At 31.7% G+C, this 27,403-nt stretch overlaps 1 protein-coding gene across 1 annotated transcript; it reads right to left on the bottom strand.

The window, feature by feature from the left end:
- Positions 1–121: 121 nt before the first annotated feature.
- On the bottom strand, positions 122–27,403 carry Bma-vab-3 (Uncharacterized protein; the record flags this gene model as incomplete). The annotated part of the gene is made up of 11 exons (XM_043073992.1): positions 122–264; positions 2,444–2,525; positions 2,800–2,905; positions 3,037–3,190; positions 3,540–3,687; positions 5,323–5,405; positions 5,677–5,799; positions 15,692–15,893; positions 18,691–18,895; positions 19,440–19,587; positions 27,346–27,403. The coding sequence occupies 11 exons, from the start codon at positions 27,401–27,403 to the stop codon at positions 122–124; spliced, it is 1,452 nt and encodes a 483-aa protein (XP_042929926.1).

The raw sequence follows: 27,403 nt of genomic DNA, 5'->3' as shown, positions 1-27,403 counted from the left end.
CTGAAAACAATCCAAACCTAGTATAGGAACAAAGTTCATTAAGACACGAACTCTTAATGAAATAAAGCGAAAAATTACTCGATCCATTTATTCAAAACCTAGGATGAATATCGCAACCGTTTTAGGACGAAAAATTGGTACGCCAGTATTGTGGATCATGATGTGCGTCTGTTAAATCATCGAATCGTGGCGGTTGTTGCGACGGAATTGCTTGATCAATTGTTGATAATACAGAGACCGGCAAACTCATGCCTGCACCAAGACCTACAATATTAAAATTTTACTTCATACAAGTCAAGTTTCAAATTAGGGAAAGAATTGTCAAATAATTACAGCAGAGAGCGAAGGAAACCGAAATATAATATTAATTAAAGAAAAACGATTTATACAATTTTTCTTCTATCTCTTATGACATGTACTTGGGAAAAAATATTCAAGTGGAGAAGGGATATTTTCAGAGAAATTAAACAAATTGAAAGGACGCTGCTATCGAAATAACAGTTGATAAGTTAAAAAATGGTTCGACGACCAACGCCATGAACTTCTCAGGGGCCGCGCAAGACATATCTAAATGAAATGCAACAGAGTAATCTTAGTGATTAGTCTGCAGTTAAATATTGTTGTTCATTTTTGCTAAGTACTGGTAGCGTTTAATATTCATAGATTAAAATCGTTAATAACTATTTTTTGGTATTATCATTTCAATATATATAGTGACTCCTATCCATTCTATGTAGTGATGTAGCGTGAGGCCAATTTCGTTTTTTTTCTTTTTTTTAAATGAAAAAGTTAATTGTTTTTCGACAATACATATGAGTAAAGACAGTGATCATGTCATACTGAAGAAAATTTTCATTGCATACTTTCAAAAAATGACTGCCATAACCATAAAAGATGATTTGTAATAGACCAAAAAACAGTTAGAAACGCTTCCATGTTTTTATCTCGAAGTAATAGGAAAATTCTTTTGGGCCGGTCAAGCGAGACGGCTCTTCAACCACTGACAATTCGATTCACACAAAAACTTCTAATTAATTAAAGGAAAACATATTTGGTATTCAGAAGCAAGAAATTTGAGAGATTTTTGCAACAACCTAATTTAAGGTTTTGAAAAATTATATGTTGAGAAAATAATTTAGATTTATAAAATTTCTAACTAAGGGATGTCTTTTACTACGTACATATATGTATGTATATATATATATATAGGTAGTAGGTATTTCCTCGCAACTGGAGATTATTTCGGAAAAGTTGTGAAAAAGAAAAATTATTTCAGAAAACATGGGAGAAATATACTTGACACACACTGATGACATGAATTTTGGGATCTTTTGAAAACATAATTCAAAATAAAGTACGCAATGTTAAAAATGAAATGTTTAACAAAAAAGCACACATACCCGGTTACCCTTCTGCCATTAATTTTTACCTCTTGATAAATGACAACTACATTCAACTTCAAAGACCTTTGCCGACTATTTCTCACTAAAAGTTTTAATGCCGCTATGTGTTGTCACGCAATCTTTCTTTTTTACCCGGATGTCTCAGAACTATTTTTTAGAAAATTTTTAGAAGTTTTGATGATTTTTCTGAAGCATTAGTTTGTACCTCTTTTTAAATATTTTCTCAAATATTTACTTTGTAGTTTTCCTGAACATTTCGTCTTTGAAGTTTTCCTACACCTCATTCTGCTTAACTCAATGAAATTCAGTTTTTTATATTGGCTGTTATTTCTTTAACCAGATCTGAGGTGAGAGAACACATAAGAGAACAGCGCATTATAACGTTAATATCCAGATTTTAATAGTTCCGTCCAAAATCAAAGCGCAAAATTAAAATGATATTATTACCGTCAGTTTTTCTAAATTGCTAAGATCAACAATGTTTCAGAATTTTTCTGTTAAATTCAATACCTTTAGCAAAGATTATTCTGAAAAAGCACATTAGAACCACGGAAGATAGAGACGGAAACTTTTTATTCGTTGTATTGCTTTAATGAGACTAATTTTACGGGTGATTTTACGACAATCCATAAAAGTTTGTAAAGTTGTATCCTTACTAATGATACTTTCAATTTTTCAAACGCCACAGAGTTTTGCTTAATTTATTGAAACCTTTTGGAAATCCTTGAAATTTAGTGGAGCCTGATATTCAAAGATGCGTTATTTTAACAGAACTTAGTCAACAGGAAAAATTGCTCCGTTATTTATATAATAAATATTAATAAGGGAGTAGAAAGAGAACAGATGTTAAACTAAACTATAGAGGATTTTTTAAAAAATATCCTATAAACTACAACGTTTCTATGATCAATCGGTTGCAAAAGAAAAGAATTTTAGGTAAAAAATGCACCATCCGAATATATCTGTTAATGAAACTAACAAATTCTTGTGAATTTAAGATTTTTAATAGATTTATGGAATGAAAACACTTCAGAGCATACCACCAACGTTGGAGATTGAAGAATGGTTCATTGTAGAAGCAAATGTAGGTGGTGCACCTGGCTGAACTGTTCTAGTATATGGCTGAAATAATATTAAATGCTAGTTCAAAACTCTTTCGACTGACGGAAGTAGTTTGAAAATTCAAATGAAAAATTCCTTCTTTATTATTCAGTCATTATTGACTAGTTTGATGAATATTAACCTATTATAAGGGAATGAAAGAAGAATCAGCTAGTTTTTGAGTGAATAACTGTTAAACTTAAAATTTGCTCAATAAAACTAGGCAAATGTCGTGATTTCGAATTCATTTACTTTTTTCTTCCTGTTAGTGAAATTCTGTAATGAAAAGTCTCACATGAAAAGCATCGTAAGGTGACCTTCCAGTGCCAGAAAACATATGATAAGAACTAAAATCAGACGGATGTTGTGGTGCCCCCATTCCTAATCCAGCGTTTGCAAAGCTGAAACTTTGTAAGGCATTGCAAAGACATTTTCTGAAGTATTTGTATGTATTTTCATAGATAACATTTTTGTTAGTTGATAAAAATGTTTGAATAAAATTCATACTAAAAATAAATCCTGATGAACTTACCTGTAAGGATCCATTGTAGGTTGCGATAAAGGATACATTTGTGTGCTGGAAGGAGCAAAGTTACTGCTAATAACCGGATTATTAAACCTTGCTGGTGTAGTAGTTGGACTACTACCCAGAGGTGTACCCGTGCTTCCAGGATTTAATAAGCTACCTGGAAAAATAGTTCAACTTATTTAGAAAATTAGTTTTTTTATAAATAATACATCTTGAAGTTTATGCAGCTAGCATATATTCAACTCAGATAATTTGCTTCACTAGAAGCTGTCATGAGAAAAATGTCAAAATGAATCATAGTAAGAATCACAGAGAAACAGCGGTCAGAAAAGTGATCATAAATGAGAAAATATGAATAATATATTTATCGTATCTAATAAGCATGTTATACAACCAGCGTAAAACTTCAACCCACAGAGAAAGCATTCATTTATTGATCCTCAGTTTTCTCTTATGTTCAAAAAAAGAACTGAGTAATTTTTCAGCCAAGAACTACGGTAATTGACCTTGTGTTGAGCCGGAACTGCCGGCAGCGCTATTAGCACTGACATTGGAACTAGCTGGTGCCATTGCTGTATCCATACCTGGCGGTCGTTTTTGATTTCTTAGCTTCTCTTCACGACGCCATTTAGCTCTCCTGTTCGAAAACCACACCTGCAATTATACATTTCCAATAAAAAACCACAAATGGAATTCCACTGCTGCATTAAGTTGTATTATAAACACAGATGACTGAACAAATATCAGTATTAATTGAATCCATGAATCCGTCGAGAATGTTTAACAGCTAGTTCGATGTCCACAATTTTACTGACTTTTTGTCATTTCCCAAATTACCAATTTTATGTATCCTGAACATGTTTACTAGATATACCCTCTCTGGTCAATATCAAAAATAACTTGCTTTCGATTTGTAAAAAAATTGAAACCAAAACTAGTAACTTATAAAATAAAAATAAATAGAAGTAAATTAAGAATAAACATTTCTTAAAGAATTTTCAGTAAGAAATATGAAGCTTTATCTAAACCCTTTGATGTAAAAAGTTTTAACTTTATCTACAGACTTTATCCTTCATAAGTTCAATATTTAGTGCCATTTTAATGCTTCCAATATTATACCTTTTAAACCAAGGGAGCGTCACTTATTACAATTTGATACCTAAAGTAACTGGAATTTTTGCCCTCATAAATCCAAACATCATTTAATAAATTTAATCTGGAGAGATTTCTGAGGTCAATTTTCTTGTCGCAAAAGAGCAACTTTTAGTTGAAAAGAGGTGGAATTACGAAAAGAAGTAGAAATATAAATAAAATTAATAGGATTTTATTTATACAAATAGTCTGTGAGATGTACATGGTGAGATCACGACTCGTTTAACACCGTCAGCGAAATCATTAAACTGCATAGCTGTATGTACTTCTCTTAAAATCTAGCAACCCGATAAATCAATTAAACTAATTTTTTGGTCGTAAATCATAAATTTATCAAATGCAAATAAAAATGGTCAAAGAGTGAATATTACATAAGTTAATTATATTATTCAAACTGAATGCTATTGTTTAACAAAAAGTTATATTTATGCTATGTCTGATGCTTTTCTTTATGTTCCAACAAGAAAATTATTTCCAAAATTCAACATTTCAAACTTTTCAAACCAAAATTGCCCTTATTCTTTTTCTCAATTAATTTAAATGCTCTTAACCAATATAGATTCATAGATTGCCATTATTAACTGAACATTTTAGTTTTTAAATAGAAGGAATAAATCCTTTCCAGATGCCTTCGGGACGTTTTTGATTTCGTCAAAATAACCAAACCATGTTAATGCAGCAGGTTGTGATAAGCATTGTATACGGTAATGAAACGTTAATACATAATTTTGACGTTCATCAGATTTTTTTGTTCTATTATTTGAAATGCATAACTATTATTCAGTTATGAAGAAGTAGACCAATAATATCATTCATGTACTTAAATCAAAAGAAAATGTTAGTAAAGAGCATTAATCTTTGACAGTTCAGATGATTCAAAGTTCATTACTACGTGAAATCAATTTCAGGATTGTAGGATTGATCAGAATTTTCTTTTTTTTGAGAGCTATCATCAAACACAGTTCTTTAATTTTGTTTTTTTCTTATAATTTAATGCTAAATTAGTTAATCCATTGTAGCTCTCTCTCTCTCTCTCTCTCTCTCATTTAATATCAAATCTCTTTAGTTTATCAATAAGAAAAGTTGTCTTAGTAGGAAAAAACGAGGCCTTGCATATGAATATCAATATGTTTATACCTGTATGCGCGCTTCAGGTAAACCGATCTTTGTAGCCAGTCTCTCACGAGCAAAGACATCTGGGTAATGTGTCCTCTCAAATTCTGAAATAATTTGAGTGTGACGAAGGGACAATAACAAAGATTTGAAACATGCACAAAGCAAGGTTAAGATTTGGAAAAATAGAATGCTGTCCAAAATATCGAAACAATTCAAATGAAATGCGCAATATTCAGTTTTGGAGAAAAAATTCATTTGAAAATAATTGCTGCACAAACTTTTTTAGTTCTTACTAATTAGTTCCCGCAATTTTCAACAAATATCGGTTTTTCACTTTTCAGCAGAATTATGTTGAAAAAAAAATGCAGAAAAAACCTTTTTCTAAAGCTTCAATTTGTTCCTGGCTAAACGAAGTACGATTACGCTGCAGTTTACGTTTTAACCGCATTCTTGCAGCTGTATCTTCGTCTGGATCATTAGGTGGTTTCTGATCCTCATCTATAACATTTCAAATCCTTCAATAATGTTTAGAAATTTTATTGTGGTAGTAATTTGCATCCTAATTTCAGAATAATAAGTTTCAGATTTGCAAAATAGAAAGAACTAAATGAAATATCTCTTTAATAACAAAGTATTTGTTAAAAATGTGTAACATGCATGTTTCATGTCTGTATGTCAATTCTAAATCACTTTTATAAAGCTTTTAGATGTTCTTTTTAAGCATAAAATTTGAGTACCATTCTCAGACTATATCTAATTTATCTCTCATTTCAGGGCATTCAAGCATTTAAATCTTCTGATGTCTTTTTAAACTGCTATACGTTACTCATAGTATTGAGATTAAATTTCATTAATTGTATGAGTTTAAAATACCTGTTGTTATTCTTCCGTTGTTAAAAGTGTGATTTATTTAATGATTTGGTACAGTTTTTCTATGTTTCAAAAAATTAGTTATTGATTCAGGAACGTTAAGCAATACGTGCTTCCTCCGTTTGCATGTATCAGTGAGAAATAGCAAGTATCACAGATAAAAAAGATACGTTAAACAACAAAGCTAGGACAGCATTCCAAATATTTTGATAACAATCGAAACAATTGGTTGTTCCCTTCCCGTTACTGATGAACAAATAGAAATAGAAATTATTTGGTAAAGAAATGATGCTGTCATCAATCCTTCTGTTTCTTCCTTCTTCCTTTCTTTCCCTGCCTTTCCCGCTGATGGATGAGTATGGCAGCGGCGGTGATGTTGCCGCTGCTGTTGATTTATGAGCTCAAAAGAACATGATCACCTGTCACCACCTGGATAGTTACATCTTAGCACTAGCTACAGTATCAAGTAATCCTAAATTTATGAATCTCTCTGATTCAGTAATCGATAATACCTTATTCAAACAGATGCCAATTTCCACCCCTTTTTTTAGTACCCTTCATAAAATGCAGATGATTTTTTATATCCATGCCATAATAGGCTATTCGTGAATCAAATTATCGTGTTACTTTCGTTAAGACAGTGAGAAGTATCCAGAAATTCATTATTGCGCGCCTTTCGATGATCTGCCGGTGCATATTAGGCATGACCGTACACGAATCTTCTGAAAGAGACTCGAAATTCCAACTATTAAAATGTTTCGTTTAATTTATCTCCTGCTTAAGATATCGGTAATTAGGTGTCGGTAATTCCTACTTCTAATGAGCATAATCGTTTCCAAATTTTTTGAAGCTTCTTGGGATATTCTTGTCATGCTTCTCTACATTACCAGACTTCTGCAGCCTCCTCAGCACAATCAAATGTTACATCAAAATTTGTTATAAAATTGCAAATATTAAAAACGAGTCTAAAAACTACAAAGATACAAGAAAATACTAATAGCAATGTGCAGAACAAAAGCAGAGTGTAGTACTACCAAAAGAAATATTACAGAATGGAAGTTGAAGTTACCTTGGTACCCTAGGAGTTTATAGTTCTTTTTTCACCATCAGTATTCTTCGATATGAAGACTAAATGATTTCACTTCCTTATATCCTGGAGAAAAAAAACTCAGTGGAAAGAATACATGCTGAAAGTAAGTACCAACAATTGATTTCCAGTACACGATGTTCCTCGAAGAAAAAAGAGTAATTTTGGACATAGCAAGAATGAATGGAAGCCTACCAAGTTTATTCAAATTTTCGATAGTTTTTTCTACCGCAACTGATGAACTGTTATACATTACACGTGCTTTGAAATTTGGATGGAAGTAACAGTAGAGAGAGTTTGAAAGTAAAGTGATCGAAGCACGCGATAACCAACTGATACCAAATGATCTGTATATTTGTGAGTGGACATAAATTAGCGAGCGACAGACAGCGACAAAATTTTGTTGTAAAGATGGATGAGGCTGAGGGATGGAGAGGGGAGAAAGGAGTCTAAGGGGAGCATGGTGTGTGAAAAGTTCAAATTCGTATTGGGGAATGGGTAGTACTATATCACAGCAAATCAGTGATGCTCGATGGGTTGTACCTCTTCTTTTCCACTTTTCCCATTCCTTCTCATCTTTCCCCCGCCCCGCACTACCAAACTAACTGTCCTGCAACTGAATCAAATCTTGTTGTTGTAATAAACGATCGATGTTATACTATAATGCTATTTATTGCATCACATTTTATCATTTTTCTACTTCATTACCAGTTTATTTCAAATTCATGCCCATTACTTCCAGTCTATTTTATTTTTGGAATACAATTACTTCTTCCCCTCCAAACCTAACATTTTCACTAGAAATTGACTAAAAAGCTTTTATGCTATCAAACTGATATAAAATTTTAGAACTGCTGTCTTCAGAAAAAAAATGAAATAGTATTCTTTTCATCACTACTAGAGCTATTTTATTCTTTTCTGAAGTTTTAAGAGAATGTGATGCAAATATAGACTGAATTCAAGTTGAAAATCATTACTAAGAACAGTAATAGCACCATCATCATGAAATGTGTCAACTTGACTGATTAGATATGAATAGTTATCGCTGACATGCAATCGCTGCCATCGCAACGCATCTCACTGAAAACACTCAATTGCAGTCACATGTCTGAACTTAACCTCCCTTATATTTTATATTCAAGTTGCTACTCTGTTATGGCCTTAGGTGGTTTAATAAAAAATACATATCATGGAGGTTTTCAACAGCTGAGGCCTGGCTGGAAGTTTAATCTTGGGCTACTGAAATTATGAGCATTAACGACTCCATCGTTTCTAGATCACGTTTTTCCGTATATAGTCATCAATCACTCAGGAGCAATGCATTATATACTCACTTTTTTTGAATCATTCACTCACTAAAATCTTAGCTAATCAGAGATACCAATATCTAATTATAGAAAGCCATACTTTTTGGAAGTCTTAATTTTATGGCATCGTTTTGATTTTCAATCAGTTTATGTTATTTCAATACGAAAGACGAAATAAGCTTGTGCTCTTCTAGCATCTACTTCAGGACAGTCCAAATCTATAGGTTATTCTCGAGTTAAAGATATGACATGGATTAGTTTTTTACAGCTTAAAGTGCAAATCGGCATATGCTTGAAATTTTCGCAACAAAACCAAAATATTTGCTAAAAGAAAATTTCAGTAGCTGAAAATATAATCACAGCAGTAATTGATAGCTTGCTGCTACGAATTAATTAAGAGAAACTTCAGTAATATGATCATGAAAATTTAGTACAAATTAAGAAATTGGTTAAATAAATTCTATTATCATACCAAAAATTTATCCGTAATAAAAATCTGATACTGTAGCGAATCAGCTGATTAAAATTAAAGAATTAAACAACTTTGCATACAATTTCAATTTGCATTTTATAGTAATTAAAAAAAAGTAAACTATTACAAAAATTTCTTTATTGGTTCTTTGCCTTAGAAATTAAAATGCTGTTTTGGAAACAGGTTGTTGTGTGCTAGAATATATACGTCGTTCATTATTAGAAAAAAACAAAGATTCTGTCATCTACATGCAGTAGGAAATTTCCGGAGAATTTTCGTAATTTCTTTCTGTGCATCTAAAATACAACTTACATTGTCGGCCTATGTCATTTTTGCTATTAACTTGAGAAGTTAAAGATCAACAAAGAAAAATGGTATAAAAGAAAAAGCTTTTGCAAAAAGATGTCAAGAGACAAATATTATTGCAGAAACGAATTAGCTGTTGAAAAAGTGATCGGCTGGATGTTTTAGCAGCAGTGTTGTTTATAATAGCTGTTAGATAATAATATTAATAATAGCACTAATTATCGTGATAGTAGTGGTAGCACTAAGATTGGCTGTAGCACCGATGTGCTGAATGCTTAGGGTTTGAGAACGCTTATTGAATGAATTTTGCATTTCAGCTATCTGATCGAATTATGATAATATGCTCAATGTGGCAATTTTATTTGGCAAAACTTAAATTGATTATTCAAGACCATAATTTAATTATTTATGCCTCTTACAAAAATTAGCAGGAAATATTTGGAAGAGTGTTCTTCTTAGAAATTAAAAGTGCTCATGTGTCTTATCATCGTCACCGATATGCCTCGAACAATTCTTGATTCTCAATCAAGTCAATATAGGCTCTTAGAAATTTCTCATCCTTCATACAACGGAAATATGATAGTATTATATTAAGAAATGCGATGATTCCATATTAAAGTCCAGCAGAATTATAAAACTCCGAAAACAATACCATTCAGGTTGTTGGGTAGTTCAGTCTTATTTTTTGTAAGTAATAGAATGGAGCAAAAAAAGGAAAGATTTAGACTGAATGAAAAGTTAGAATGAAATTAAGTTGTTTGATAGGTACTAATAACAAAAACAGCTGATGAATGAAGAACGAAACTCACTCTGCATTTGCAATGGATATTTGAAAATGGTGATTGGGTGCTGTTTAGGAGCCAGACCCAGATACTGAGCTACTGGAAATGGGATAGCTAAGCAAACGGAGTCCAGGCCTGCCGTAGAAGCAGTGTGGGTTCAGGAATATAAGTTTGATGACAGTGGTCGTGTCGCGACGAGCAAAACAGGTAAGTGGAATAGAAGAAAAATATCACAATGAATTACTAAAAGTGCCTCTTGAAAATATCATCTGACTTCGCTCTCCTAAAAAAGAAGAAAGGTACGGGAAAAGGAGGGACAGAGAACACATGGGACGTGTAAAGCAACCAAAAATAATTTCCGGTTGCAGGTATCGGGGCCTCCGCGGCGGATACGGTAGTTTGCCAATATATACTTCTCCTGGTCGATGGATACGATACGAGCTGTGCTCCCATACAAACATGATGATGGATTGCTTTGGTGAGAGAAAGTGATTGACTAACTGATTGAATAACTGACTAACTGACTCACTGACTTCATCGCTCATGGCGATCGGGTTCCATACCCCTTTTAATCTGTGATACTGCAGCTATATCGGTGCGGTAATGATACTGATACCGACACTGACCTTCAGTTTACTAAATGGATCACAAATAACCCATAAAGCAGTATTATCTCAAAAAAATTGTTACGGTTAGCGTCGCAAGTATGAGGACGTGCACCAAATTACAAAAGTTATGTACTGGCTAATAATTATGCTGTGAATGGTCTCCGCGATGTGACACTTCGACACACTCCCTCCATTATTTATCTGTTGAACACAAGAAGGAAAGCAATGACTTAATCGCTCCCACAGCCGTCAGTTCTCGACATCTTCATCACGAACTCAATCAAAATCTCGTCAAGTTATCACTTCTAACACCAAAAAATCCTTAAGTGTAGGCAAGGTAACTTTTACATTTTGCTGTTTTGAGATCTAAGGATTACTGCTTATTTAATAGCTTTTTTGGCAGTTGTTTGTTAAAAGTCAATACTTGGCTATTAAAGATGTACAACTACTGGCTTATTCTTTATTAATCTATGTTAACTTTGATTAGAATAAGAGAAAATAAGTATTTTTCATAAAGAGTGCATGATTCCAACAATAGTCTGTATTATCGTCAAATTGATTAGCGCATCTGGCCAAGTTTAATCCCTCCACTTGCTTATGTTTCTTACTGACACGACGTAGCAATCATGGAACAATATGCTCTCTAAACTTTGTCCCAAACTTTTTTTCAGGAAGTCCGGACTTATGCTCACATCTAGGTTATTAAATGTCGGGATCTGTTACAAACTTCTATTATCACACAATATTATATCAGAAGAAATACATTGCTAAGTGGGACACGGATTCCACAGAACCACAAAGAATCCATTTACTGCCGTTACTTGAAAAGAACAATTTGCTACAATACATCCCACTTCTGGTTTCAGGGATATGCATGTATGTGCGTGTGTGTGCATGTGTATGTATGTGTGTGTTAATAGTGCGCGTGTGCCTGTGTCTATGTGTTTGACGGAATATAGCGGATGCATCCACTCCAACCTTTCTTCCCTTCCCTCATCATCCTCCTCCTATTTCCGCACATCTAAAAATGGAAATCATTTAATGGGCACGTCCCTCGTCCCTTTTAAGAAAATGAATCTCGCCAAAAACAGTTGAGTTACTTCAACTCCATGATTCCTTCCATCTTTATGTTCCTCTTTGTATTCTCCAGAATCCTTTAGCTTGGCATGACCCTGGAAATTATATCATTCAAAATAACCACCAGTTTCAGTTCCTCTCATATATGCAGTCCAGAATGATATCTTCAAATACATTATTCTATCAGTTGAATTTCATTTCCGCAAGATTTTTTCTTTCTTGGCCTACCTGATAGAGATGACATGATTGATCCACTTTACGGAGCAGCCGCACATGCGCATTCATGGCTGTCTCTATAATTTTTGAAGGATGTGGATCTTAAATAACAACGAAGTCTTGCATGTGTTTATACTTAAAAGTGTCTTCTTCGCTAAAATGTTCTTCAAACCTGACTTGAAAATCGAAATTCTTCAATTGTCGCTCATTTATAACTGTATTCGCAAAACTGATTTCCATTATCACTTTGAGCTCTACACAAAGATATATGTATTAGCAACATGGCCTATACAAATAAGTTGAAATCGCCTGCGCACTTTCGATAACCGGAGTATTTCAGTAAAATGAAAAAAGATGATGGGACATTTGAATGGTCTTTGGTTTGCATGTCTTATCAGCCTTGCAAATATTTTTTGGAAAAGTTCTACGCTTCCATTTAACTATATGCAGTGATATTAAACTAATACTTACTGATAAGACTGATAAGTTTCATTCAATGCGAAAATTTAAACTGATTCATAAAACTATTTGCTCTGTCTTGTTCTTAAAGCCAGAATAACCAATTTAAAAGCTTCCTTAAGTTCCGAAATATCGGCCAGTAATCCTCATAACATCAAACAGAAATTACTTGTGAAAAACAAATCACTTTAGTATAAAACGGAGAAGTTTCTAAAGATGCAGATTTTATTCTGCCTAAATTCAAAGGATATTAGAGCAGGAAGGGAAACAAGTTTCCATCATTAGGTATGACAGTAGTGAATCACATTCATACACATACACATACACATATATACATACATCTACATACACAAACTTACGCACATTTACAAGCACGCGTTCCCTGCATGCGCACGACTCACTGAACATCTTCCACTTGACGTTTCATTACCAGCTCTCTTGCCATCGAAAGAAATGGCAAATGCAAGTTCGTTGCAGTTTTAATTGTGTCGGCCTATTCTGCTACTGCTCATTGTTTTGTTCAAATAGTAGTTGGAACTGAGTTTGCAAAGATTGAAGGTTAACACAAATCTGAAACTTCCATAAATGGAATCACGAATTTTGGACAAATAAAACTCCGTGCTTTAGGCAAAAGACACAATAGTCGAGAAAATATAGTCTGGATGAAGTTTCTGTAAGGTAGATTGAAAGTCATTCACCTCACCTAAACAGTAAATCACTGAAACTATGCATCTCCACTGCACTATTTTTATTTTTACTTGCTCTTTCCATTCTACTTCAATTCAGTTATAATCTTATATAAGAGGAGATATCTAGAAAGCGAAATAGTATTTGATATATGATACGTAATGTAGGTGCAAATAAGAAAATACTTCCCCTCTGGAAATATAAAATAATGAGCTACTACTGTTCACTTGTAGTCTTATGCCAAATCATTCATGTGGGATTTGATGGGAGCAGTCAACCAAGAGATTCCAGTAACGTAACTGATACAGTCCAGCATCATCAGCAATCTTTCTCTTCGCTAATTTCAAGTGTTACGATCGCTTAAGAAATAATAATAATAACAATGGAAAGGTTTAAAATCATGAGATATTGATTGAAAATGATTCGTGTCCTAGGACCTGATAAATCGGGTTTAGAAACGGCATTACAATTTGCAAGCCAAAAGTTGAGAATTTTCAGAAAGACATTTCAGCACTCTACAAGTCCAGATAAGATGTTTGATCTTGAAAACAGAAATAACGATGTTTCAAGTAATTTGAAGAGTCACTGCACTAAATTCTTATTCAAATTTCCTTAGCGCTTTGGGACGGGTATTTCAGAATCCTTAATCATCTGGAAAATCGAATCTTTTCTTGATTCTTTTTACCTGAGTTAAACGTATATGAGATTTCATATTGCAATTTAATTTTGATAATAGATTTTAGAAAACTATAGATCCTTGCTGTTAGTTTACAGGAAACAGTAATACTAATGTTAAACTGTACAAGATTTGGAATATTTCCTGGAGTTCGAGTTAACAAGAAGCTTTCTTTAAGTTCTAAGTTATTTCCAAAAGATAGACGTAAAAATTCTATTACTGACTTTTTTTTGAATATTTGGTAAAATTTTAAGGATTAAATATTGCTCACTGATGCAAAAGCTTTAAAAATCTTTCGATAAATTCAAAAATTTAAACTGACAGCAAAGCATCGAAATGTCATCAACTATCTATATCAGAATATTGCACTGCGCGTCCTCAAACACTTAACTGCTGCTTTTGTGGTTTAGTTTCGGCGCCACTTTGTCGCCAAAAAAATGCCAGATTTACAGAAATGGAAAACACGATAAGGAAATACTTTGCCTTTAATGAAAACCTTTTAAAATGTTTAACACTAACTTCAATTTAAAGGCTATGGTAAGAGTACAAATGTTGGATGCATCTATTAAAACAAAATGTATATCATGAATTTATATGCAATCTTCAGAGCTGCATTAAACTTTGGAAAAAAAATAATTCTAATTGGAAGACATTAAAATATTTGGTGAACAAATAGTACATTAAAGCTGATAAATTGGTGAGAAGTAATGTAAGTTTCCAGCATAAAGTTGAAAGAATTTTACAACTGAAAATCAAACATTAGTAATCAAAATTATTAGTGGGAAAAGTTTGCCAATTTTCACTTTGTAGCGATCACAAGATTTATGTTTTCATTTATTAACAAAAATTTTCCTAGGCACTGATTTTTTTCTTCAAGCACTTTGATCACTGATTTATGACTTAAACAATATCTGTGTTTCCAAATAACTCTCCTGATTCCATTTATTTTCTCTGATAGCTTTTTCCGTTATTAGTTATCAGTATCAGCCTCTGCAATCACTTGTGAGAATAAAAAATAATAATGAACCTTACTGGTTTTAGAAGTGTACCGTAATGCATGTATAAGGTGAAACATGATGATTTGAACTACATTTTTCGTCGTCAAATAGTCGTCAACACCATTAATGGACATGCACTATGCTGTTTGAAATTTCTGTTCAGTTTACTATGATTTGTTTCCGTCGAGGCCCATTAATCATTTTTTGAAAAGATTTAAATGACAAATTATCCAAAATGTACTGTTGCGTGTTTCTGAATTATTGTATCTGAGTTATCTGAGTAACTTGAAAAATGCGTCCTAATCACTGTCTCTAAATAAAAAGTTTTGCTCCTTTTCATTGTAAAGGAATGTCACTTTTGGCCGCTTTTTCTTCTTTGTTGATTGAATTCAAAAAAGTAGTAAACTTTAATTGTTTAGAATGGACATTAATTAGGAATGACATATGTCAGGTGCTGTTGGGCTGATACAACACATACGTACACACATACCCTGCACATACAACATACATACATGCATGCATACTTACTCTTTCTGATATTAAATTGCTTCCAGTTCATTGATATAACAAAATTTTCATTAACAAGAGAGAAATTTATGAAGTATATGAAGAAAAGCAAAAAACAAAAAAGATATCAGTAACTTGACATTTGTAAATGGAAAGTATTAAAATCTGTACTAGTCAGGGTGATCACTGATTATTAATTACTTGACGATTATTAATTACTATCTGAGTGTTTATTAATTGCTGTTTACGCCTCGCAATTAAATTGTCGCTTCTTTTAAACTACTAAATTAACAATTCTTTCCAACCGCCTTTGTAATTACTGTACCAAAGAAGCTTACCAGAATCTTTCTTATTAAGATGATTTGCCTGTGTCAGTGGTGGTAACTGCGCTAAACCGACGGCACTAGGTACACCCATCGGCCATTGATTGTACCACTGGGTTGAAGAATATCGCAGCGCCCGATCGTAGAAATCATTTTGCATCGCTTGCTGTTCCTTTTTTGCAGCTAGATTTCGCAGTACTCTGTTGATCGACGACACCTGTAGAAAGAAGAACGTTTAAACTAGTATAAGTGGAATATGTTAGATTAAAAAAAAATATCAAAAAAAAAAAAAAAATCATTCTGAACGGATGATTTCAGAGTAATCAAACACAGAAACTGCCATTTTGAAAAGATTTAACAATGGAGCTGGAAAATTTTTTCGAACACTGAATTAGTTATTATGAAAAAATTTCATATACATAATCAAAAACTGAATATGTTTTTAAATATATGTTGCATAGTGAAATCACTATTATAATATGAAACCACAGTTGAAACACTTTGCCATCAGCTAGAATAGGACTTGAAATGCACTGCTCGTGCTAGGCTTATCTCATGTTAATCAGTAAAAAATGAAGTGAAACATGTATGTCACATCCTCACCATTGAGGTCACCACCTTTAAAATACGCACATGCAGACAACTACCCATGTTTTAGCTCTGTCTTTTTTCTTCTAACTGTGCATTTCCGATTGAGCGCATAGTAATTGCAATAAAAACCTATTTTATGACAATTGTGCGCTGGAATAGTCACCCTATCACATAATCATCTTACTCAAATTTTGATATGGTCAGGTGGCAGCAGAAGAAATAGTAGTATGGAGAACAGAAAATTTTGTGAATTTGTGCAAGGACTACTCTATCCTTAAAAAATTTTGAAAAAATTTGAAAACAAGTTAAACCTTGCCTTAATCACCTGCTTTTCTGCAACTCGAATTTCTTACATTTAAAAAAAGTAAATCATGCATACTTCATACTATCTTGAAGTTTAGTTTTCAGTTCAGCGAACCCAAATACTTGATTAAATTAAGCAAACCTTGCAACTCCAGATCATGGATTATTCTTTTCCATGAATGGAACCATAAAAATCCACAATTGCTCATTCACAAGAAAAAATTTATCGAATCTTGGTTTTATTTGGGAAATTATACAATCTCCTATAATTAATTATAGTAATGATTTGTTTTAGTATTAATGAAATGGTATTGTGATTTAATGCTTCCTTGTACTTCTTAGTATGATATTTCCTGCCTTATAATGCTTTGTTAGCCGTTTTTATATAGATTCAGTAGTGATATAAAAAGAAAGAAAAAAAGTGTAGATAAAAAGAAGAAAGACAAGAAAAAAGGAGGAAGTAGAAGACAAACTGAAGTGTGACTATTGTAACCTTTGAGCTTAATACGAGATGTATTTTAGTCTTAAGAGCATGGGCACTCCATCTTAATGGATAGTTTTCACTCATTCTATAAATTTTTAAAGAAATTTTAAATTCCTTCCAGTTATTTATGTCTTTTGTCAAAACAAAAAAAAAGAAATTACATTAATCACTTCACTAACTGCTTTGTTAGGTTCACAAATTAAGTAACCTTTTGATTTCCGAGACAAGAAAATAATAAATCAACCAACAAATTGAAAAATATGAAGAGACGATGTAAACAGTCTCGAATAATTATACCATTTACTTATTGTAATGAAAGTGATACCTGATTATTTGCCGAGTACTATGTGATAACATTACTACATTTTCTAATTATTTTCAGATATTATTAACTAGACAAATTTCTAAAAGAAATATTTTTTATTTAAAGTAATAAAGTTGTTTTAACCAAAGATCCCAGATCTGTTTTATTTTGCATATAATCCTTTTAGCCTTATTTTAATTTAGTAACAAAATAAATCATTGATCTAAAATAGGTAAATCACTGCATTTGCTGGTTATTTTAATACAAAAATTTTGTCAAATGTCGTTGTTTAGTTTAGAAAGATGTTCTTCGTATCCCCAAACTAATTCAGTGTAATTGAATTTTAAATTAATTAAAAATGCCTCAAATTATACAAATAACTTTTCACTAGTATATTAAGTATGCACTGTAACTGTAATACTTGCTGTTAAACTTTTAAAAGTCTTGTTTTCATCTAGATTTTTGCTCTCTAATTCATTTTTTTACTAGCATGGGCAACTAATCTGAGATTTAATATTAAGACGTATGCCACTATCGAAATTTCACAGCAATTATCGCAATTATAACAAACTTGTTTTGTTATAATAAATGACAATGCTGGTCACTATTAGTGTTAAAATTCAGTCTAATTTGCTAAATGGTAATATAAAGCGATCCAGTAGGTTATTGTTCTGTTTTGCATAATTTATGACAATTATAGCTTCAACTACAGCCTTAAAAGACTTAATTATTAAAGCACTGATATTTCCAATACTGTTATTTTACCAATAGTTTTATCAATAGTTGTATTTGATTCATTGCTGTATTTCCATGTTTAATAGGAGTACAAAAATTGATGATAGAAGGAATTTGGGAAGAAATTTTCGAAAATGGTAATCAAATGACTAATTTAAGTTTTGGAAAGATTCAAAATTAATTCGGTTATTATAATAGAAATCTTTCGTGTATGCCACAGAAATTCGCGAAACAAAATTAACATAATGCAATGGCTATCAGCACTTACAAGTTATATTATCAAGGAGAAAGATGAAATTAGATCTCAACTTTTAACTTTAATGGAATTCAAATTTAAAGACTTAATCCAAAATGTATTGAAGACAAAATAATTCATAATCTAACATTACATTTCTCGGAATAATATAATTCAATTAATTGCTTGCTGGAATTTTTCACAATGCTAAGTTATTTAACATCATTAAGATTTTGTATTTTTCTAATTTAAACTGAATATGTTTAACCTTTAAATTCTGAGAGGAAGATAGCGTTTGAAGGAAATTATAAATTTAAAGACTAGAAATTTAAGAAATATTATTTAGATAGTGCAAAACTTACGCTAGGTATTGTATCGGGGGAGCACACCTTCTCGTGTAATAATTTATCCCGTATTTCCCAAGCAAAAATGGAAGGTTGTTCGCGTTTGTAACTTTCAATTTTATCGCATACACTGACTGTCGCAACACGAGGTTTTGAGCCGCCGATTGCTCGTGGTCTAATTGTACCCGATTCGTAATATCGACATAGAATTTTCGATACACAGCTGAGAAATTCGTGAATATAAAAACAGCTAAAGCTGTTTATTATTAATAAAGCAGCATTCGATTTTAAAATTTATTCGAAAGTGGAAAAAGAAGGAACTTTATTTGATTACCACAATATGAATTCATTTGAAAATCGTTTAGACTTAGCATTGTAAACTTGCCAAGATAAAATGAAGTCCAAACAAATACTATGTAACTGACAAAACATGGTTTTCATGTTTTCATCAGTTTGAGCGATCTGAACAAAACCGTTTTATTGCGTCCTTTACAAAATTATTACAGTATTCACAAGTTAATTGGATCTCGTCAATAAAACTTTCCTCCCAAATTTTTTTGCTGTAACTGCTCAATCATTCAATCCAATGTTTTTCTGTCTGGTCTTACTATGTTACAGCTTAATGAGAAGGTTAAGTTTGTTCTCGAGAAGCTCAAGCTTTAGTGAACATGTTTTTACATTAGACAATAGTTATTTCATGCTCCTTTTCTAACACATTTCCTGTAGCTAAAAGAATAAGTTCTAAAAAAGAGAAATGACATTTCTACCCATTGGAGACTTGCAAAATCCTTGAAATATCGCATGGCCGAGCTCCTTGATGTGCCAAATCAACGATTTTTTGACGGGTTGAATCAGGTAGTGGTCGACCATTAACAAATACACCACCGAGTTGATTAACACCTGTATGTCCAGAATCTACAATCAGTTTCATATAGAATCTAGTATTTAGTAGTAATCTATTTGTTTAAACTTTTGGAACTTCATTTCAGACTGAAAACTTAAAAAACGAATAAATGGTGAGTAACTATCTGAAACTACAATTGAAGGGGGAAAGTTAGGTGATATTTATTACTTCATTTATAGATCGACAATTTATCACTTCATAAACTTTCACAAATATGATTTTACAAATATCCAATGGTAATCAATTTCATTGGTTATATGACTGTAAGGGTTAACAAATAATTGATTATATTTTTTCTTCTTCTATCCCTTCGCATAAAAGATGCGAAAGCGCAGTTTTTTTTTTTGGTTAAAATTACGCTGAAAAGTATTAATCCTTCAAATTTAAATAGACTATATAAATTGTGTAGAAAAAAATTAGTCGTCAAATATAACGCAATTTTTTGAAGAATGAAGCTTACATTTTTATTATCTTCCAAAATATAGATGCGTTTATTTTTTCATGTTAATTTGCAAATAAACAAAAAATTAAAAACAAATTTCTACATGTTGCTTACTAAATTGCTGTCTGACTGACCATTTAGAATGAATTAAAGTACAATATTGTCTTATCCTTGCTAATCATGCTGATTTCAAGAAATTTCAGATATTAATTTTCAAATTTGTCTGCAAAGATATAAACTAATATACAACTAACTATGCTTCGGACATGTTTCGGAAATGTTGAAAATCTAACATTACTATTACTTTCAAAGTGTAATGTATCACTTTAATTATGCAGCATGAAAATTAAATAAGACAAAAAGGATCATCTATTGCAATTTATTTTTACTATTTTCACCAATTTTAGTTCTAGAAGATATTAGTTTAGTCATTTTCCTTGCAGCAAATTCTGATTAATTATGAGATAAATCATTGTCAAAAAATACCTCTCAGAGCTATTAATTATTCCACCACAACAAATACATTGATTCTATACAATAATAATGTGGGAGAAGACATCAAGGTAACACTGTATACTTTCATCGCACTAAATGGGATTAACTTTAACGGGTCACTGCCACTTCTTCGCATTCCTTTTATATTATTCTCTATACAATCCATTTCATTGATTATTATCTCAAATTATAATTTCTTTCTACTCACTCGAAATTAACTCAATAAAAAATAAATGAGCACACAGAGAAATTAATCCCCTTAAATTTATTTTCAAATATCTATACTTCTTTGATTGTTCAAACATTCTAATCTGAGTTCTGGAATACTTTTAATTTTATAAAATTGAAATTTTAAGTCATCTTTTCATTTATGTCTTGAAACTAGTATAATTTTCATTACTACGAATATCGTATAAAAGATGGGACAAAAGTGAGAACCGGATATACGAGTACTCGAAATGCAAATTTCAAAAATAAAAAATTTTTTAAGGTACAGGTGACAAAAATTTTGGTTATATATATAAACCCCCAGATCAGTGCATTGTATACAATAAGATAAAAAGTGGAGCGCTTCTTGCCGGGAGCATAGAGATACCGCTCTGAACAAAATTAGCATTATTTTAGGATTTGGGCGACTAATCCCTGAAGCGAACACAGCTCGTTCAATCTGCCATATGTTTCATCTTTTTGATCTTCTCATTGAGCTCCAATTAATTCACAAACGGTAACGAATTTATTGTTTAATTAGAACTGGTTTATAAATGTGAACTATGTTGTTAACTAATTGTGATCGTGATATTAAAATTTTTGGAATGCTGTTAATAAAGTTTTTCTTATTTCTTGTAACTGACTGATATAAAAATGAATTTAAAGGGAAAAAAACCACCGTAATTGTTTATATCAAAATTCATTTGTTCTTTACCTAAAATGTTTTGATCGTTTGCGTCGTCAGCTTTATTGAATGAATTAAAATTCCAAATTGTTAATTAATTCTGATATCCGAATTGGTATTGCAAATAAAAATTCTTTAAGACTAAACGGTGACATCCTAATAGCAAGATATCACTCTCAGTGAGTTAAAACAAGTGTAGAATGCAATGTTGGTTGGTGGTTCCTAGTAAAGGAGTAAATGAGACAAGGAGTTGTTACGCCTATTATCATAAATCTTTCTCGAAAAACAGATAATAAATCGGTCCTGGTGAGTAACAGTTTATATAGATGCTGAAGAAGCAAGTAGTACGTCCTGTTTTGATAAATTTGATAAACTAACGGCTGTAAATAAAAATTAAGCTATAATCATCACTTACTGTTAATAAAATTTTACTAAACACAACAGTTCTGTGATGTAGTCTTTTAATTAGTCGCTAAACCTATTTTAATACCAAATTTATATTTCCAAGCAAAGAATGAAATTAGAAAAAAAAACTAAAAATCAAAATTGGATATCACTACATTTTATTAATTAATTTTTAGTAGACGGTAAATAAAATGGCCCTTATGGTTTGGTAACAAAAATTTCAGTGATGGTGGTTCAGTTTGAAAACAGTAGCCGCCATGGAATCTGGCTTAACCGTAGGGGGTCCTCTTTCTAGATCGTACGCGCTCTTAGAAGCTCTCATCAATCATTTCCTGGTGAGCTAACTGTCCATTTCCATCGAGAAATTGGACGAATACTTTTCATCATACAATCATTAAGATCATCATTTACTGTAAACGTACATAAATAAATATTAGTATTCATAAATATCTTCACTACAAAATTTGTTCATAGCTTGAGATGCTTGCAATGCTACAATAGTCTAACTTTTAACTTTATCTTATTCTTAAAGTTAAAAAGATCAAAGAAAAGAGCTAGCTGAACAAAATTAGTTACACCAAAATCTTTTCTTTTAAAAAAAAAAAAGATTGAAGAAAAAAAAGAGAGCTGGCTGAAAAATTATTTACTCAAAACAATAGCAAATAAACATACCTCGAAATTGGATACATATCGTGACAAGAATTTCCATAAATTTTTCTGAATGGAAATTTCTAAGTAATTGTCCTAATAACCCTAAATTATTTTAGTTTGAAAACAAGAATCGAATTTTAATCACTGTTCCAAAATTGTGCTACATGATTGAAAATAAAAAGCTTCAAAATAGCTTTAAATCTTATCTGATTTTAATAAAAAATTTTATTAAGTAATCAGTTATTTTTTTCCCACCATTTTCGCTACTATTACAATGCAAAAAAATTGTTGGAAAATTAGCTAGTTTTCAACTTCTATGGATTTCTTTCTATCAGATTTTCTGACTTTCTTATCAAAAGTCAAGTAATTTTCGGAAAAATACAAGAAGGGGACTGTTCAGTTTGTCTTAAATGGATTACGGTAGCGCTTAATAAGTGTTTCTATTTGCGCATGAGCGTTTTAATTGATCCTTGTGTTTAACTCTTCAAAATTCAACAGTAATGAATTACAATAAAATGACAGACGGTGTCAGTACTGGAAAAAGACCAATGCAAAAGTTAATCAATGCAGTCAGTCTCGATTTCAGTCAATCATGGTAAATTGATTAACTTATGGTAGCTTATCAAGAAAATTACGAATTTTTTATTCTTTCAAGTTTTTACATTGCTGATTAAGTACCGAACATGGATATTTGCTATCCTTAAAGAATTCCTAACTGGATATCAGCTTGAATAATTGATGGATATTTTGCCACAGTAATAAATCGCACTATTTTTCAATAACTCAATCTAAATTTTGTCACCTGAGCTTGATGAAAGGAATTGGTAAAGCTTTTCTTATGTCATTATATAAGTCGTGCAACACCGATAATTTTCAATATGATTTTAACCATCTACTATATTTTAAGAGAATTGCTATAACTGTTTCTCGCATTTGTAATTTTTATTACGCAAACCTATTCACTACATAAAATGTTTGAAATTACGGATGTTGAGAATAGAGACTTATGCTTGAAGAGGCGATGTGCAAATAAAGTGGAATAATTGAGTTGGAAAAGTACAATTTTGGAAAGTATTAAAAGAATCCTAGGCCAAGGAAGTATCTAATTTTAGAGCTGTCCTTGTCTGGTAGTATTGGATATCTATTATCACCAGTGGTCTATTTCCAGTGAAATATCTAATCTATTACTGAAAGGGAACTCGGCTCAATCATCATAATGGCCTTTCTTCTCATTTGAGCCGTATCTCCCCTTACCTTTCACCTCACCGACATACCTTTCAAACTCAAATTCTATCTAGATACTCTCCCCATTATTTACATATCATGCTTCATAATTGGCCACTACCCACACTATTCAATTCATTCTTATTTCACACTTACACCTTCAATACCATCATACAGTAATCAGACATGATCCACCTATATGTGTTTGTTTCTTTCTGTTATAGAATCACCAAAATAAATGGAGTATAGTTGAATTAATTCGATATTACTGAAATGTGGTAGCTCATTGAGCAAAAATTATTTATCTTCAAGTGATTTTGTGGTTCTATGATACCACTTGCCAGACTGGCAATGATGTGTTATATTATTATGTTTAAATACATCGATGAAAATGTGTTAACAGTGTCATAAACAAAACTGCTTACTTCTTTCCACGTGGACCATTTCATTTTAAGTTTAGTCGGTAAAAGTCTTGACTTCTAGAAGAGATTCACCTTAATTTGGTGATGGAAATGGAGGACAGCACGTTTTCAATTTATCATATGTTTTGTGCAAAAAGTTGTGCTAAGTACAAAGTAAAACACTTATAAAAATCTTTTGAGTTTCTCTGTATAAATTTATGATTTTTTCTATTTTTTATTTTCATTTTTTATTTTTTGATTTGAATGAGTTGCTTCGACCTCTAACAAAGCGGTAGCAAACGATATTAGGTGATTCGTTGTCAGAGTGTCTCCAATGCGCTGGCTATCACCTAATGCCAGAAGGGCAAACTCGTTTACTATCGTCAATTCTTTTCCGTGTCACAAAAATAATTGTCATCGTCGTAAATTTCAGGGTAAAAACTGGAAAATTAGCCAGTTCGAAGATGAGGAGGAACAACAGTTAGTAGCAACCGTATGATCAGCTACAACGACCATTCATCATTTTCTCACATTTGCAGTACACATCAAAACTACTACCACTGTCTCTCATCACTTTTCAATTCACCCAGTCGGTCAATCAATTAGTTTTAGTAAAACATACCAAAATGCAGCATATCTCCCTGTCAAATTAAATTTTAGGTGATAAACACCTGATAAAGATTTCAACATTGATTGATCAATACTAAAGCAGACAGAAAGAGTAAGTGATGAAATAGAGTGAAAATTATTGGTAAGGCTAGTTATTTTAAATACAAACAAGAAACTTCGAATGTGGCATATGACTGGCTGCTTACTCTTCTAATCAAATTTTTGTTTAATATGATGACTTATGAAGAGAAAAAAAAAACGACTGATGGCAAATTTTAAGAGCAATGAAATAAAATTTATGAATTTAATTGGCAAGCAACTGAGAGGTTAAATTAATATAATCAACTTGGATTTGGCAAATGGATTTATATTTAGTCTATACCAGGCAATTTTTGGATTCAACCTCTTTTTAAAGATTGAAGCAAAAAATTTATATTCATACTGTTGCACACCCATATTTAATATTGAAAACTTGTCCCAAAAACTTCTTCTGAAGTAGAATCTTATTGGCTCATTCCATTAGTTGGGCAAAATTCTGCTTTTTGGTTTTATAAGGATTATGCGAATGTAAGTTTGTCATCGATTTCTTTCATATATATATATGTATATATATCTTAAATCTAATTTATACGCCTAACCAATTTTTCTAATTCTATCGAGATAAGGCTATCTGTAGAACCAGGTTTCTAAAAGAAACTTGGATTAAGTGCAATTCAACTTAAATTTAAGATGTTGTTGAATGTCAACAAAAACTGGTTTATATGAATAGTCAAAAATACCTTGGGCGGCAATTCGCAATTTGCTAACAATGCAGTTCATGGATAGTTCTTTTTAGAGCACAGTCTACCACTTCCGTTCATCGTTAAATTTTTCATTCGTAACGGTCTTTGTCAAATATTCGATTTTCACAAAAAGAAAACCTCTCAAAAATTCCGAAATCATTCATTACCTTTCCCTTGTTTGGAAAAATTTGCCCTCAAGTTTCAACTACTTTTTATCACTTTGCTGTTGTATTTAAAATTTTGAATTAGTATATAGATAGAAATAGAAGAAAGAAAAACAGGGAAAAGTCATTAAACAAATTCTGCAAAATCGTTTTTCTTAAAGCTGAAAATCAAAAGGATGCCATGCATTTGTAAATTCATCAGAGTACAAAAAAAAGAAAAAATAAAGCCTGGTGCCATGATGCTTCAATTTTTCATAATTATACGGCTTTTCATAATGAAATAAGCTCAATCAAATGAGCCGTCATAAATCAAGAATGCTTCCAAATGAAGGTCGTTATGTTAAAAAAAATCCGGAAACAAAATTATTAGCTGTAACAATATGAGAAGAGAAAACAGTGTGAATAAGATAGAAGGAACAATTATTACTACTTATTATATCCAGTAAACCTATCTAATCTAAATCTATGATTATCCAGGGTAAACGTTGATATTTAATATGTCCTGCGAGAGAGTGTTATCTCACTTAAATTTAAATAAATAATACTCATAATTTTTAGATTAAAAATTTCTAAGATAGTGAGCATATATTGTGCGGTAAATATATGTTACAAATACTAACACTGATTTCCTGTGTAACCACTTTAAGAGTAATTCAAAAGAGTAGCAAATCAACAAACAAATTGTATTGTTGACGACTTTCCATTTAAATTTAAAATAGCTTCGGATAAAGCTAGAATTATTAATGATGATGGTATTAAAAGTTTTTCAATATGGGATAATTCATTTATGGGTTATTGAAAAGTCAAAATTGGTATCTTTAATCATATTAAAGAAGAATTGTACATCTTTTCGAGTAATTTTTCAAATTTCGATTTGAAATTTTTCCTTGCTGTAAATTTAAATTCTATTAATGTTATTAGTACCGTGAATGTCATTTAATGAAAGGAAAAAGAATGAATAGAAGGTGAGATGAATCCCCGAGAGAATATCAAAATTAAATTAATTCTGTGATGCTGTGACTGACACCTAGTTTAAATAATGCAGATGAAGAAGTTGACTCTCTCTTTGTATTATGCACTCTCCTACATTTATACGTGGAAAATAATTCGAAGACTTACCAATTAGCTGATTGAGTTATTCTCAAGAAAAGATCCACAGGACAAGAACAGAGTAATAAATGGGTAATGTAATCTGTCTTTCTAAGCTTAATGACACAGTGAATATTTTAAACGCAACATTGAAATTCGAAAAGTTTTTTCTTTTTCTAATAATAGATCAAATTTGAGTGCAAAATAAATCGAATAACACTCTAGCTTACTCTAGCTTAAAATATAGCAATCAATTTTTTTAGTTTTATATTGAGAAATCTCCTTCAGAGAGATAAGGATGATATGAAGTTTTCAACATGCCTCTGATTCCAGGGGAACGAAATATCAGCAAAAAATTTTCATCTGCTGAAAGAAAAATTGGAAAAGAAATTGTGCTTAGTAAAGTTTATAAAATTTTAACTACAGTTAAAATTGGGAAAGAATAAGCAACTTGGGTGAGAAGGACAAATTTTTAGGCTGAAAAATTGTGCTTACTCCTTAATGAATACAGAAAATGCTTTTTTCCAGAACATCGTAAAGCTCAATAGATTTAATATGAAAAGTACTAAGAGGAAAAGCTTTTTTAAGAAAAAAAGATTTCAATTGCATACTCACCTCGATTGCACGGCATTACGTTTTGGTCATGTTCAGTTGTAAAAGCAACATAAGACAT

This window comes from Brugia malayi (assembly GCF_000002995.4).
Source record: "Brugia malayi strain FR3 genome assembly, contig: Bm_v4_ChrX_scaffold_001, whole genome shotgun sequence".
In the NCBI taxonomy this organism is placed as follows: Eukaryota; Metazoa; Nematoda; class Chromadorea; order Rhabditida; family Onchocercidae; genus Brugia; species Brugia malayi.
The sequence above is the reverse complement of the archived record's forward strand: the minus strand, read 5'-3'. Positions and strand labels throughout refer to the sequence as shown.